We start from the raw sequence: 16,125 nt of genomic DNA, 5'->3' as shown, positions 1-16,125 counted from the left end.
CCCTCTGAGGTAGGCAGTGTATCCCTCATTTCGGTGTTTTGCTGAAAATGGCAGAACTTGGATTTGAAGACAGGTCTGTCCCACTCCAAAGAACAAAGCTTTGAACAGTGCTGTGCATGTTGGGTGGGGAGTGGGAGACAGTGACCAATGGTATGTCTATAGTTGTTATAAGGGATTCCCTGTTCCAGCTCCTCATCACAGTGGATGGGGCCCCTCCAGGCCTCAGTTGCCTTGTCTGTGTGTGGCCTTGCTCTTGATGGAAGGGCTACATTGTCCTGAGGGCTTGAGTAAGTGAGATCACAGAACAGCCTGCCATTCCAACCCAGAAGTAGGGCAGAACACTTCCCCAAGAGAATATCAGAGGGAGCCAAAATCTTAGAAGGCAGAGGGAAGCAGAGCTAGAATTCTTTTCACTATCACAGTTACCCAAACTTTAAGGGTTCTGATAGGAGTAAATGCAGAGATTTCTAGAGGTGAACACAGAGCTGGAGAGAAAAGCATCCCCTCCCCTGTACACGTGTGTGCGCCGGCTCCACCCACTGCAGCTCTGTACTCAGCATTTCACAAACCATCAATTCTTCATCTGCACTGCATGGCTGTAGTTCAGAACTCACGCTCTCCTAGATTCTGCAACAGTGTCCTGACGGTGCCCCAGCTTTCGGGCTCTCTGCACCCTTCCTAACTTCTCCATTCTTGGGTACCATCATGATCTTAGCGCAAGTCTTCCCAACACGCTGCTCTCCTGATTCATCCCAGACAGTGACTCCGAAGGCCAAGAGAACATGGTCCGAGTTCCTTAACGTATCCTCGGAGGCTTCTGAAGATCTGTCTGTCTCCTCTCCGGCCTCATTGACTGCTGGGCCCTGGCCGTGCGGAGCTTCCCGCAGCTCCCGGACATGCTGTACTCTCACTGCCGAGCCTGCACACGCTGCTCCCTGTGCCTAGAACAACATTCCTGTCGTTCACCACCTGCCTAACTCCTACTTATCCTTCAAAGCTAAGCTCAAATATACCTCCTCTGGGGAAAGCCTTCTAAGGCCCTCTCTCCTCCCCTTCAGCCTGGGTTAGATGCCACCTTCTCTGTGCTTCTTTAACACCCTGGCTTCCCCCTATCGTAATCCTTAAAACACTGCAATTGTAGTGATCTATTTGCCCAGATCTCTCCCTCATTGCCCTGTGAGCTCTTGGGGGGCAAAGGACACCATCTTATGCATATTTATTCTTATAATCTCGGGACTTGGCACTGAGCAAATGTTCAGTAAGTGTTTACTGATTGCATTTTTCAAGAAAGCAATTTAGAAAATGCAAACAAAAGGAGAGGTGGAATTATAACTCTTCTTGGTGTTTCAGGCATAGATTTTGTGATTGCTGATGTGTCCTTTCTTCCAGGGGAGAAGATCTGTGGAGTGGGACTGGGGCTGGAAGTGGATTTGCTCCATAGACCTAAGAGAGCTAACTAATTTATATAGACCCTCCCCAGCCTGGGCCTCTGGGTTTTCTTTCTGGGTGGAGATCATCTTCTGCAGGAAATGGATCGGCTCCAAGCCAAGACATTTTCGCTCTTACTAGTCCTTTTTGTGTTCTGCTGTCCAAGCATTAGGAAGACTGAGCCCTGTTTGAGTCTTGACAGGATCGTGTTTCATGATCCCAAAAAAGTGTTTGTATAACCTCAAGCCACGCTGAACGTGAAATACAGCTAATACAGCTTCGGGGGTGGGATTCAGCTGGACCCAACTCAACTTTTCATCTTGCCGCTTGGCTGTGTGCACGTGGTGTGTGAGAGTGTTATTCCCCTGAAGTCTGCAGGCGTTATGTGTGCTGATAGGATCCAAGGCCAGAGTGCTTGCTACAGTAGGGAGGAGTTTAGAAATTTAACAACAAACATTTGCTGAGCCCCTGGTGTGTGCAAGGCTTAATGCTGAGTGCTGTAGGTGATACGGGGTGATTAGGTCCAAGGCTTCATCCTCAGGAAGCCTCCCAGCTAGGAAGAAAGACTGATCAGCAGAGTTTTGGAGACACAAGAGGACATGGCCATCTCTAGGTTCAGTCATTACTTTGGTGACCGGGGAATTACAGAAAGGAGCGCCTTTTATCGAACTGTGTACCAGAGATAGACTTAGGTCTTCTCAAGTACATTGTTGCCTTTGACCTTCATATTGTTCTATCTTGCAGTTAGGAAACAGAAGCCCTAGTATGCAGTGGATATGTGCTCAGAAAACTGAATTGGGAAATAAGTCACTATAGCTTAAGGTGGTGTCAGGATCTTGAATGGGAGATGTTTATTTGGGGGTAAGGGGCTGTCCCCTGCTGTATTTGCCCTCAGCAGACGGGATGGAGGCTGGGGAAAGACCTCTCAGAAATGAGAGTGGTAAGAGCCTTACGTGGTAGAGCTCGCTGCTAGGCTAGAAGAAGTGGAGTCGAAATCCTGCTCTGGAGGGATTAATCGAAATCTTCCTCTGGACAGTAAAGGAGGGAGGGGAAGGTGATTTCCAGGCAGAGATGAGGACATTGGCTCTCTACCTATCAGAAGAAAGTTGAAAAGCTTATCTCCACATTTAACTTTATTCATGTTCACTAGGATTTCCTTATATGAGCACGTGAAAACCCCTTTTCTGAGCACTTGTACAGGCTCCTGAGCAGGGGAGTCTAGAGCCCCCTGGCAGGGCTGAGGACAGATCTTTTCATTCCTGTTTCTCAGGTTTGGCTCTGGCTGGGAGACAAACCTTTCTGGGCCACAGTTCTCACTGGCCGTACCTCCTTAGAAAAGACAGGGACACGGAGCTGAATGTTTTCCTTTGCAAAGTGGTACACTCAAGAGCACTCAGGCTGTCAGTGCATTAAAATCTTGGCTAATATTTCACTTCCTCACTGTAGCGCAGAAATAGCCCGGCCTTTTTTCTTTTTAGGAAAAAATAATAATAAAATGTTTTAGTAGGTTATATATGGGGACAATTCATGTAATCAGTACAAAATTTAAAGGGGGTAACAGATTTTATGGTGACTAGTAAGTAGGTCTGTATTCTAGCCACACAGTCCACCTGGGGTCATCAGCGTCACCAGTTTCTTGCTGTGATTTTTGTAGCACGTTGTTGATCGTTGCATAACTACAGAAGGGACATTGTGGCAATTGGCTCAGCAAATGATCCAAGTCCTTAGTATGGCCAGTCCCTGGCTGCTAGAGCCATGATATTGGTGAAGTTTTATGAAGAACTAGCCGTGACGGCGGTGAAGTTTTATTAAGAACTTTATTTGCTTGCCTAGAATGTATCCGGAATGAGTCACCATGCCATCGTTAACAGTGAGCACATTACCCTCTGCAGGACAAAGACTTTTCCATCCAAAGAGCTATTAGGCAGAGGCACTTTGAAAGTGTTTCATTCCCCATTTCGAAACCCAGCCATGTGTTTCCTATTAAATTACATGACTGATAGGTGCCGCTTATGGTGACTTACTACAAACCCCTGTTGCTAAGTGGCTCAAATTGATGTCTGTATTTACTTTGCCATCTAATACAAAGCATAAATTTTTCTTGCTCCAGTAACTCACCAAGTTCTTGCATCTTTCGTGGGAAGCTAATTGAGACAGGAACTACACCTGAGGATGAGACAGGTCATCCTCACCCCCTTGCTAGTGGGTGTTCAGAAAGTGTTTCTCAGTGATTTGAGAGAGACCCAGTGGGGTCGCGAGCTCAGAGGAAGGAAGGACCTCAATGGAGCCATAGGCGAGTTTTCATTGACCTTTCCTCCCTGTTAGTTGCTGACGCCCTCTGCAGCAAGACCCTGGCTTCTTGACCCCCCCATCAAATTGTTGATATCACTGGGCTTCCAGGAAAAGTGGCCACAAGGGCTTCCTTACTCTTGTTCCTGCTGATAGGAATTCATAGTGGCTGATATCTTTTGGTTACACCCTAGAGTTCTTTGTGAGCCAAGGGAAATGATCACGGATTAATGACTGACCAATTAGGACTTGCTTCCTTTGTTTAGGAACTTATCTATCATTGCTGTGCATTTGCCTTGAGAAATAAGGAATTGGGGGGTTGAAGACATGGAGCATTGGGCTAGGGGTCCACATAACTGAGTTCTGTTCCTACCATGGCTGTGCAACCTGGAGCATGTCACGGCCCTTCTCTGGGCCTCAGTTTCCCTACCTGTACAGTAAGAGTTGGACTATATGCCCTCTACGGTCCTTCCTTATTCTAAGATCTGTGGTTCGGGACCCCTTTTTCCTAAAGTCTACACCCTTGTCACCTTCCCTTTGTTTTCCCCAGACCCCAGCTGTCGATCTCTAATTTGGATCTCTGATTTGTCCTTCTAGGTTTTCTTCGTGACCGACCTCTTCAAGACCAAGACGGCGCTCTCCCTGTCTCCCCCCATCAGGAAGGAAATCCTTTCACCTGTGGACATTATCGACAGGAACAATCACCACAACATGGTGTAGGTGCCGCCCACCTCCTGAGCTGTTCTTGTAAAATGACTGCTGACAGCAAGGTCTTGCTGCTCTCCAATCTCATCAGACAGTAGAATGTAGGGAAGAACTTTTTACCCGACTGATTTTAAAAAGGAAAAAAAAAAAAAATGTCTTAACTTTGTGGCCTTCCAAGATAGGTAGTGTTCACCTATGTGGAAACAACAGCAAACTAACCCCACGTGCCGGAGTCCTGGATGTGCAATTGGGTTAAGTGTTCATGTTCTAGTGAACACCGGCTTGTTCTGGAACAAACACTAAAATGTTTTGAGTCGAGTCTGCTGGTCACCTTTGTGACCTGAGGCGTCCCAGGCCTGTGAGAAAAGCTTAAATTCACATTGTAGCACAAGATGCCAGAAATAGCACTGAAGCGAGAAAATAGCCATGGGGGGTGCCCCTCTTGCGTCTCTCTGCCCACACCACTCTATCTCCTACTGTGACTTTGGTTTCAGGAAGTTTGGGGGGTTTTTTTCAATACAGAGAAGGAGCAGATGCTCAGATGCTCAGATCCTGAATCCAGCTTCCTAGACCTAAAGCCTTATCAGTCACTTCCTGGCCCAGCGCCGCCACAGTCCCTCACGTTAGTGATTAGGAGACTCTTTGTGGATGAGTGAATTTCACAAATAGCACAATTTCAGAAGAGATCGAGGGTCCAGGCCCTCGTGTGTCTTCTTTCGACGCGTCATCCTGTGATGTTGAAACCTCGGTTGCAGGATGCTGACGCAGTAATCGATCACCGGGCACTTGTACACTCTTAGTAATGATTAATTAGCTTTGGTTACTGCTTTTCCCCTTGAAATCCTTGCTCCGTGCCACCGGGATTTCCTGGGAGGGTCCGGAGACGAGACGAGCCGAGGCGCGGCCTGCCACCGGCTGATGGAAAGCAGCCTTCCGTACAAGAGGTGGGGGAGCGAAGGGGCAAGAATGAAAAATGCACCAACCTTGTGGCTACTCCAAGTTCAGGAGGAGCCAGAGCAGCAGACGGTCCCATCCTGAGAGGCTGCCCTTCCAGAGAAGGGAGCTGACCAGGGTCTGTGGGAGCCGCCCTTGCTGAGCTGTGTAAAGCACTATTGTCTTGGGGTTGATCTCTGGGGCAGTTCTTGGTAGGTTCTGCTGGGCAGAACACATGGGTTAAATCTCCGTAGAGGTTCCATCCCCGGTCCGTAAGTGCCCTCCCATGCGAGGTCCACTCTGGGCAGTAGACAGGTCCCCTTCTACTGAACCTTTGAGGAAAGGAGGAAGGAAGAAATGCTTTCAGATCTTGGGTGCAAACCTTTCAAAGGGCTAAATGTAACCACACGGATCAACCACAAGCACATCTTTACCACAGAAGCCGTCCTGTCATTTCAACGTATAGCAAGCTATGATTTTTATATATAAATATTATATAAATAATGTATAAAAACATTAAAAGTTAACTATGTAAGATATTATTTCTGAAACAATTTTAGCTATATCCACTATGATTATAAACTGTGTCTCGACCTGTGTTATTTCATTAGCTGCTTAAAAAAGCATTGAGTTAAATTTTTTTAATATCAACTAAAATATTGTAGCTCTGTGGTAGACATTGTTTTACAATAAAAGAAATAACTACAACTAGAGAAAACTGTATAAAAACATTAAATTGTCAGTATTTTTGTAAGGTTCCATTTTGTAAAGAGAATAATATTCAAAGACTTTTGTAGAATACAAAGTGAAAACTTGTATCTGCGAAACTATACTTGTATTAAATGTGCTTTTTAAATAAAAGCTCATAACACAACTAATTAAGGAGTTGGAAGCCTGGAATGTGCGAGGGATGTTTGCTGGGGGTCTGTGGGTAAGAGGAGCGAGCGGGAAGGGCAGGCCCGTCTCTGTGAATGGACCTACCTCAACTCCTGATTCTTGCAGTGGGAAATACGGCGGCCATCCTATGGCTGCAGCTATCTCTGCTGTTCTTTATCTCTGAAAGCCTGTTTGTTACGTGATCTCAGACTCTTTTTGTTTTTCAGTTACAGCTGTCATTCAATTTAATTTTATATTAGTTTCAGGTATGCAGTGTAGTGGTTAGACAATTACACAATTTACAAAGCGATCCCCCTGATAATTCAAGTACCCACCTGGCACCATACATGGTTATTACAATATTATTGACTATTCCCTATGCTGTCCTTCACATCCCCGTGACTGTTTTGTAACTACCAATGTGTACTCCTTAATCCCTTCACCTTTTTCACCCATCCCCTTAGCCCCCCTCCCATCTGGCAAACCTCAGCTTGTTCTGCACATCTATGAGTCTGTTTCTGTTGTGTTCGTTTATTTTGTTCTTTAGATTCCACATATAAATGAAGTCATATAGTATTTGTCTTTCTCTGTCTGACTTATATCACTTAGCATAATACCCACTAGGTCCAACCATGTTGTCGCAAATGGAAGGATCTCATTCCTTTTAGGGCCAAGTATTATTCCATTGTATATAAGCACCACAGCTCCGTTATCCATCTACTGATGGGCACCTGGGTTGCTTCCATATCTTCACTATTGTAAATAACCCTTGTTCTCTCTCTACTCCTTCTGGTACCCCTATGATGCAATGTTGTTGTGCTTGATTTTGTCCCAAAGGTCCCTTAAACTAGTCTCATTTTTTTTTTTAATTATTTTTTCTTTTTGCTTTTCTGGTTGAGTGTCTTCTGCTACCTTGTTTTCCAAATTGCCAATTCGATCCTCTGTTTCATCTAATCTGCTGTTGATTCATTCTTCATTTCCGTTATTGTAGTCTTCATTTCTAACTGGTTATTTTTTGCGGTTTCTATGTCCTTTTTGAATGCTTACTATCTCTTTGTTGAAGTTCTCACTGAGTTTATCTATTCTCTCCCTAAGTTCCTTGAACATCCTTATAACCGTTGTTCTGAACTCTGTATCTTGGAGATCACTTGCCTCCATTTCACTCAGTTCTTTTTCTGGAGATTTCTCCTGTTCTCTCATTTGGGGCATGTTTCTTTGACTCCTCACTTTGGCTGCCTCTTTGTGTTTGTTTCTGTGTTTTAGGTAGATCTTCTGTGACTTCCGTCATGACAGGGTGGCCCTATGTAGTAGGTGGCCTGTGGGGCCCAGTGGCCCAATCTTCCTGATCACCTGAGCCAGGTGCTTCAGGAGTTTAGTTGGGTAGGGCAGAGCCTTGGAATCATAAGTTGGAGCTAGTGAAGTTCACCAGGCTAATGCAGGTTAATATTTGGTTGCACAGTGGGGAGGGCTTAGCACAGGGACAATGGTGGCTGTCCTGCCAGACCTCGCCTCAAAGCCAAACAACTCAGTTTTTCCTTGTATGTCTCTTGTGTGCCTCCCCCACCCCCAAGCCTTTGTCCCTCCTATGGAACCCAAGGTGAGTGCCTGGAGTGAGAGTTTGTATGCTGGCCCTTTAAGAGGACACCTGGGTTTTCAGCAGCATTTTCTCCCATCTAGACAGACAGAATTCGTGCATTTTCATAGCAAGATATTACGGCTCCTAGCACTGATGTTCTGGTGTGGGACTGAGACCTTTCCTCCTTGGGGACCTCCACAGCTGAGATACCCCTTCCAATTTTCAACCACCACACACAGGTGCGGGGTCAGCCATTCGCATCTCTGCCCCTCCTACTAGTCCCAATGTGGCTTCTTTATATCCTTAGTTATAGGACTTCTGTTCAGCTAGTCTTCGCAGGATGGTTATCGAGGTTGATTGTTCTATAATTAAGTTGTAATTTTGATGTGGTCATGGGAGGAGGTGAGTGCAGCTTCCACCTGCTCTTCAGACCTCAGGCTCTTCTAAAGGGCTTTTGTATTCTAAAAGTAGTTTCACCAGGAAGGGAGGAGCTGTGGGTCCCCAAAGGCAGATATGGAGCATTGCTCTAGATAAGGTGTGTTTGGGAGCTCACTTAGGGAGTCTTTCACACAGCCAACATCAAAGAAAGGAGGTGCACTGCTGAGAATGGCCTTTGGCCCCTCATTTTCTTCCCAGTCTTTCCTCAATCTGGAAAAAGAGGGGAAGCTGGAAATTCACGTTTATTGAGTCACCTGTGTGCCTGGCACTTTCACACGTTTGATCCTTATAGCAGTTATTTTTTTGAGAAACAGGGAATACTAAGGAATGCAAAGATGAAACAACTTGTCTAAGATCCTAGAAGAGTAAACTGCATGCCAGGGCTTGTATTCGTTTTCTACTGCAGCTCTAACAAATGACCACAAACTTGGTGGGTTAAAACAAGACAAATTTATTATCCTACAGATCTGGAGGCGCCAGGGGAGGAGCTGTTTCCAGGCCTTTTCTGGCTTCTAGAGGCCACCTGCAATCCTTCACCTTCAAAGCCAAGCAGCACTGGGCCCAGTCCTCGCTCTGCCATCTCTCTGGTTCCCCTCTTCTGCCCCTCCTTACCCATTTAGGGCCCTGGTGATTACATAGGGCTCACTCAGATAATCCAGGATAATCTGCCTATGTAAAGGTAAGCTGATTAGCCACCTGAATGCCATCTGCCACCTTAATTCTCCTTTGCCATGTCACAGAATATATTAACAGGTGCAGGGATGAAAAACATGGATACGACGAGGGTGCCACTATTCTGCCTACCACAATTCAGCCTCTGGCCCCAAAGGTTCACACACATCCCACATACATATATGGTCACATTCCCCCAGATATCAACACGTTACAGCATCAACTCTAAATCCAAAATGTTCAACTCCAAAGTCCCAAATCTCACCATCCAAACTGCAGGACCTGAACCAGGTGAGGATACGGCTCTGGGTTTAACCCATCCCAAGGCACAGCTGTTCTCCATCTGTGAACCTATGAAACTCGAGGAACAAGTTATCTGCTCCTAAAATTCAATGATGGGACAGGCATAGGATAACAGTTACAGAAATTCTTGTTCAAAAGAGAAACTGGAAGGAAAAAAGGGAGTCATTAGTCCCAGGCAATTTCAAAGTCCATAGGCAAAGTTCATTTGGTTTCAGGGCCTGGGGAATAACCCATGTGGCTTGTGGCTTCCTTTTCTGTGACCAAGCTCAGCCTGCTTTTTGCTGCTAGACAAGCCCCATTTACGCCCCTGCACTAGCTCAGCATTTTCTCAGCATTTTGCTGCAAGTGGAAATGTAACTTTGGGCCCCGAGATGCAGCCAAGGAGACGTTTAAGGCCAGAGTCCAAATTTCTCCCTTCAAATCTAGGGGAACATAGGTCCAGATAGACAAAATAACTGCTGGTGGGAGATGAGGGACACACAGCAAGTTAGTGGGAAAAAACGTGAGACCAAACCCCAAGTCTCCCCTTACTACTAGTCTTCCAGTCTTTTTATTATAGCTTTCCAATAGTACTTGATGGACTAAACTAGTTTCAGGAAGAAATAACCCCATTTCATGGGGACTTCAGGACACGTGAAGCCACGCCATACAATGAAGGGGTTAGCTCTGGGATTCAGATCCAAACCATGTGAGTTATTTGTTAACTAATATTCATTAGCTACTGTATACCATGCGCTGGTAAACACCTGAGACAGGATAGTGGATAAAACGAATGGGGTCTCAGCTTCCAGGGGCTTATATAGGCTAGGAGAGAATCTCCTAATAATCACACAAATGTGTAATTAAGAACTAAGACAAGTGTTATAAAGAACAAATATAGGAAGCTATGAGAGATTTCGGCAGGAAGACCTGTCCTGTCTGAGACCGGTTTCCCTGAGATCTACCTAGAGCCTGAAGCCTGTTTACACTGCGCCTCTGCGCCAATAAAATGAAGGGAAAGAGCCCTGCCAAAGGAGAGACACAGGAGTAAATAAATAATCTTGGTAATGTAATAAGGGGAGGAGGCACCTGGATGAACAGCTGTGGGAGTGAGAATGGAATGAATCAATAGGACTTTGAGGTCCTTTATGTGGTCCCTCTCCCCTTCTTGTGTAACCTTCTAGAACATCCAACTCTGGAAAAAAATGCCAGCTCCTGCATGAATCCTTCCATTGATGACAATTAGCCTTTAACAGCCCTTTGCAGTTTTCAAAAACTCTTGAGTGCACACAGTCACGTTCAGGTTCTCTGCTCCCCCTAAATGAAGATGTGGAATGAATGGCCCCAGATCTCAGAGATGAGTTATAAGTATCAGGGAGGCTTTGGTAGTTTATTTTTAAATACCAAAAGGTTTGTAAATAATAATGAATAAGAAAAAGAGAAACAGCCCTATTTGTTCCAGATCAAATATTGTTGTTAAGAAATAAGCTGTTAAGATACAATTTATGCCCAGTCCCTCCAGTCCACACGTCCCACCCCCAGGTAAGCACTATCCTGAATGTTGATGTGCACCCCTTCACGTAAGGGTGCTACAGACAGAGCTACAGACAGACTGTTTGGTGAGTTTACATATGTGTGCATGTCAATATGTATTATCAAAGTAGTCGTATTTTTATAATCTGCTCTAACCACTCAACTTGTGTTTTTGCAATTTATACATGATGGCACATAGATCTAGAATGTTCATTTTGATCACCCTGTACATCACTGTATGGGTAAACCATACCTACCTTATTAATCCATTACACAATCGATGGACATTTAGGTTGCTTCTGGTTTTTCACTGTTACAGACAGTGCAGCAATGGACACCCTTATGTCTTTCTCCCTGTCCAAGTCAATGAGAGTTTCAGACCCAATATACATAGAAATGAAATCGCTGGTTGGTAGAGTATGTACGTCTCCGCTTTGATAAACATTATTGCCAAAATGCTCTCAGAAGTAGTTGTATCAAATTGACACTATTGCTAGTATCATCTGAGATTTCCAGTTGATGTCCATTCTCAACAATTGGTGTTGTAAGCCTTTTAAATTTTAACAATCTGATAAGTGTGGATAAGTAAAATCCCTTTGGGTTTTATTTTCTATTTCGGATACTAAATAGGTTGAACTTGCGTGGTTGATAGTTTTTTATTGTGAGCTTATCTACAGCAGTGCTTGTGTTTTCTGGGGGAGTCCCATGTGCTCTGGTCTCTAAAAAGCAGTTTTGTATTTACTTGGGACAGGAAGGAGTCTCAGGGCCTTTATAGGCTCTGGGCTATGCAAATCTAACCAAGGTATTCTCTTTTGAAACTCTCTAAAGGATTTCAGGAAACAGTTCAGACTTCTTAGAGAGATATGTGAAACCATGACTTGCCCTCTACACACCTCTCCAACTTCAACTTCAACCTGAGCTATTACCTTGGTTTTATACTCTCCTTTCAGTTCTAATAAATGGAACTTCTTTTGATCTGGCCCATGTATTAATGGGGAAAGAGAACTGTTATACTTTATTGAATGGAGGGAGCTGTTACATTTTATGCAGCATCCCTATGTGTTTTTTCCGAGGAAGGTAGTTTTACATTAGTTAAGTCAGCCATGGTTCTAGATTTGGAATTCAACATGGGATTCCTTTCCTGATCTGGGCCTTGCCTATCTCTCTACCCCTATTTCTTTCCATGCACCTACCTTTCTCCTTTATCCCCCGAAACCCAGCCATGCTGCACCGCTTGCAATGATCCCAATCTCATTCCACTTTGCTGTTGCATAGGGAGCTACTTCTTCCCAGTCATCTTCATGGATCAGATCTGCCTCCACCTTCGCTGGGAAAACTCTGAGCCCGGAGGCTGGGTTGGATGGCGCTGCTGGCCTCCCACTGTCGTCTTGCTCTGTGATTAGCTGTATGTCTATCTCATCCACGGACAGTGAACTCTTTGAGGGTAATCACAATATCTTATCCTTCATTTTTTCCTTAGGATGGAGCGCAGTGGCCAGCACAAAGTAGGTACTCAATATTTTTTGACTAAATAGATGCCTAGAGAGTGTATCCTTTAGTTTACATACATAAAAGTGTATGTGTGTATATACAAGTATATATAAATGTATTTGCAGGTGCATGATTGTGTATCTCTGGATATGCATGCAAGTTTGTGTGTGTGTGTGTCCATGGAATATGCATGTATGTGCATATTCACGCTGCTTCTTCTGAGTGGTTGACACAAACCCTTAGGTAGCATTTGTGGAGATGCTATGATGTTTGCGGTGACAGTGGAGAGGAGAAATAAAGGATAATTGCCACTTTGCTGACCAGACTGTGGACTATGTGGTCCAAGCAGCTCTTAGAAGCTCTCTCTATGGAAGGTGCCTGTCATGGGGTGTGGAATCCATGGTACCTAAGTAAACAGCACCTTGCTCTTGGGTTCACGGTGTTGGGAGGAGGGGGCAGAGTGAGTTTTGACATTAATTCTACAGCCTTGGTGGACAACAATGGTTCCTGTGGACCTGAGCTCTTTGATTCCAATTGAAGCTTATGTGCCAAGTTTTTCATTTTCATTTTCATTTTCATTTTAATCCATTGAAGCCAGTTCCTGCCTCATACAGGGGCCTCTTTCCATCCCATTAAGCCTCTGTCTTCTATTTCTGTGTTTCCTTTCCCCTCATTACTCTGGCACATGTGGGCAAACAAACTTTCTACTGGTGCTCCCTCTTGACATCTTTCTCCTCTGCTTGATTCACAGGCTGCTGTCTGGGCTCCACCTCTATTGGCAGAGGAGCTCTATGACCATGATGTCACCACTGCTCAGTTGGAGGACCCCAGCATGAATCAAGACCTCAGAGGAAATGAGTGGTGATCCCCCAAGGCGACAAAGCCATAAAGTCATCATTAGTGACAGCAAAGGAAATTAAGGAAAACCAAGGTCAGAGTTATAAGACTACAACCATTGTTTGTATATTAATTCCTCATTCATTCAATGAATATTCACTGAGCTCTGACACTGTGAATTAGACATAGTGCTTGCCCTCAAGGAATTTACAATCTAACAAGGGAGACTGATAGATGGACAAACAGAAAGACAAAGGTAAGCCCAGCATACTATGGAAACCCAGAGAAGAGGAATCTAAGTGACAGGAGGATCAGAAGGCCAGCAAATCCTACACATACTGAGAAAGAACACGGGCTTAGAGTCGGAGTTTAAATCTCCACTCTGCCACTTAACTACATAAGCCACTCACTAACCGAGCCAGTATTTCTTCAGCTGGACATTGGAGAGAGCGTATCTGTGCGAAACGGTCGTGATGATTAAATGAGTTTTAGCATAGTCTGACTCACTGCAAGCATTTAAATGGGAGACATTTTATTTTATCTTAAATGGATGATGCTTAATGCTAAATTGTAAAGCAACAACTAGGAGTTGGCTAGATGAAAAAAAGGGATTATAGTGTTCTAGGCAAAGAACACGACCATGTCCAGAGGTCGGACGTATTTAATGAGCTGAGAATAACGATGATTTGCATTTTTAAGTTACTCTGAGAAACCTTGACAAACGTGTCAAGAGCCTTAAGCATGCTCATATAATTTGATCTAATAATTTTACTTCTAGGAATTTACCATAAGGAAAAAATCAGAGATAAAGACAAACATTTAGGTACAAGAATGTACATTGAAAGCCGTTTTATAATAATGAAATTGGAAACAGTCTAAATGTTAAGTAATTGGAAAATGATTAAATAATGATATATTCAATTGATGTAATAGTTGAAAGCATTCAAATGTATTCAACAATATTTAATTGTATAGGAAGTTATTCATAAAAAAATGCCAACCTCCCCCCAATTGGAAAGCTTAGATTCAATGATTTTGATTTTGGTTTAAAATAAATAGATAGAAAATGAACAGCAAAACCACTGAAAGAAATCGTGCCAAAACAAACAAACAAACAAGAAAACAAAACAAAATTCTATAGTTATCTCCGCATAGTGAGATTATTGGTAATTTCTAAGTTTTTCTGTACTTTCCATATCTTTAGAATGAATATGTAGATTTTACAATTTAAAACCATTAAAAAAATTAGTTTATCTAAGGCAGACAGAAAGGAATGAGACAATTAGTTGATTATTATAAAAATCCAGGAGAGAAATGATAAAGTTTTTAGACAAAGCATACGCGGAAGACATGTAAATGCAGAGGTGGATTCTAGAAATATTAAGAGTTAGAACTGGAAAGATGTCATGGCCTATGTGAGATGGGTGAAAACAGAGAGAAGAAACGAAATGTGAAGCCCAGGTTTCCGAGCCGGGCAATCAGGTGGAGTGTGTACCGACCTCAGAGAGAAGAAACAGGGAAAGGGCAGTTGGAGGAGAGAGCAAGAGAGATGTGGTTCTGTTTTGGATATGCTGAACTTCAGGTGCTTGTGGGATGTTGAGATGAATACATCCAGCTGGATAAGTAGTTGGGTAAATAGGCCAGCAGTTCATCCATTCATTCATTCAACAAATATTTATTGAGTACCTACTATGTGCCAGACAATGCTTTGTTTTGAACATGCAGTAATGTACAAAACATAATAGAGCTTGTATTTCCTGTTATGGGCTAGAATCTCTAGCTTAGAAAGATGTCTGAGCTGAAGATAGACTTTTAGGAGTCAACCGCCTGGGCATGGTGAAGGCGAAGCAAGCCATGAGCAGGGATGAGGTAGATGGCCCAGTGGGGGAGCGCACTGGGTCAAGTTCAGCTAGGCTATTCTTTTTCTATAGCTTAGGGGTTTGAACTGCTTTGATAAATGCTTGCAAACCCTTTAAGTATTATTGCTTTCTGACTGTATGCAGCTCCTGATCTACCTACCACTTCTGTGAGAGGTGGACAAATCACTGCCTCTCTCTTAGATTTGGTTATTTCTAAAATAGGGTATAGTATGATTTTAACTTGCATCAGTACAACTTTCGTGCTTCAGGACCTCTGCACTCTCTGTTCCTGCTTCCTCGAAAGCCCTTCCTTATAACCTTCCCCTGCTTGGCTCTTTGTCTTTCAGATCTCTGCTCAACAAATACTTCTGCAGAGAGGACTTCCCGGACCCTCCAGGAGAAATTAGCCCTTGCTCCTCTGGTACCCTGTTCTAATCACCATCTGGTATTCTACTCATTGCTGATTTCTCACCCTCTGACCAGAAAGTGTCGTAAGAGTTCAGATCAAGCTTGTCTCGTTCTTTTTAACAGTCCCATCCCCTAGATCAGAGCCTGGCACAATTAGGCAAGCAGTACTTTTTTAATTACCTTGAATTTTGAATTATTTTGAATAATCTGAATAAATAAAGAAGGGATTTTTCCAGATTTAGGAGTAAACATTACAAAACAGTTATTGAAGATTTCTATGAGCCCCGTATCTTGTTAAAGTGCTGAGGGTACAGAATAAATCTTACTTGCTCCCGGTTTGCCAGTAGGTGCACAGTCTCGCGAGCGATACACACGCCTGTGCAGCTGTTACAGGGGAATGAATACAGGTGGGGCGGAGGGCTGGGTGGGTGTGAGGAGGAACCTGGACATGCACTGTCTTTGCGGAGAATAAAACGAGGTAGTCTCAGGTTCCAAACTGGAATATTGAGACTGTGGTGCCAACTTGATATTCTGACCTAGAGGCTTGGTGGGTAGGTGAAAAGATGGGACAGGACAATGGGCCCACTTCAAATCTATACTACATTCTGAAGCTTATATCTGTTTGGCACACATTGTACATCATATACAGATGTATATACCCAACCATAGTAGGCACTTAAACACTTCTTGAATAAACAAACATCTCATCCCCGTGTAGAATAAAATTTAGAGTTGGTATGTACTTACAAAGGAAGATTACTCAGTCTTAACGTGAAAGGAATTCTGACACATGCTAAA

General features: G+C 43.8%; 1 protein-coding gene across 1 annotated transcript in view; it reads left to right on the top strand.

Moving 5' to 3' along the window:
* Positions 1-6,233, top strand: part of PLPP3 (phospholipid phosphatase 3) — a 76,909-nt gene extending 70,676 nt beyond the window's left edge. Inside the window, exon 6 of the mRNA XM_087820460.1 lies at positions 4,315-6,233. Within this exon, the coding sequence (XP_087676586.1) occupies positions 4,315-4,437 (123 nt within the window). The 3' untranslated portion in view covers positions 4,438-6,233. The remainder of the gene's footprint in view (positions 1-4,314) is intronic.
* Positions 6,234-16,125: the final 9,892 nt, after the last annotated feature.

The sequence above is a fragment of the Miniopterus natalensis genome, chromosome 9 (genome assembly GCF_054644295.1).
Source record: "Miniopterus natalensis isolate mMinNat1 chromosome 9, mMinNat1.hap1, whole genome shotgun sequence".
NCBI classification, from domain to species: domain Eukaryota; kingdom Metazoa; phylum Chordata; class Mammalia; order Chiroptera; family Miniopteridae; genus Miniopterus; species Miniopterus natalensis.
The sequence above is the reverse complement of the archived record's forward strand: the minus strand, read 5'-3'. Positions and strand labels throughout refer to the sequence as shown.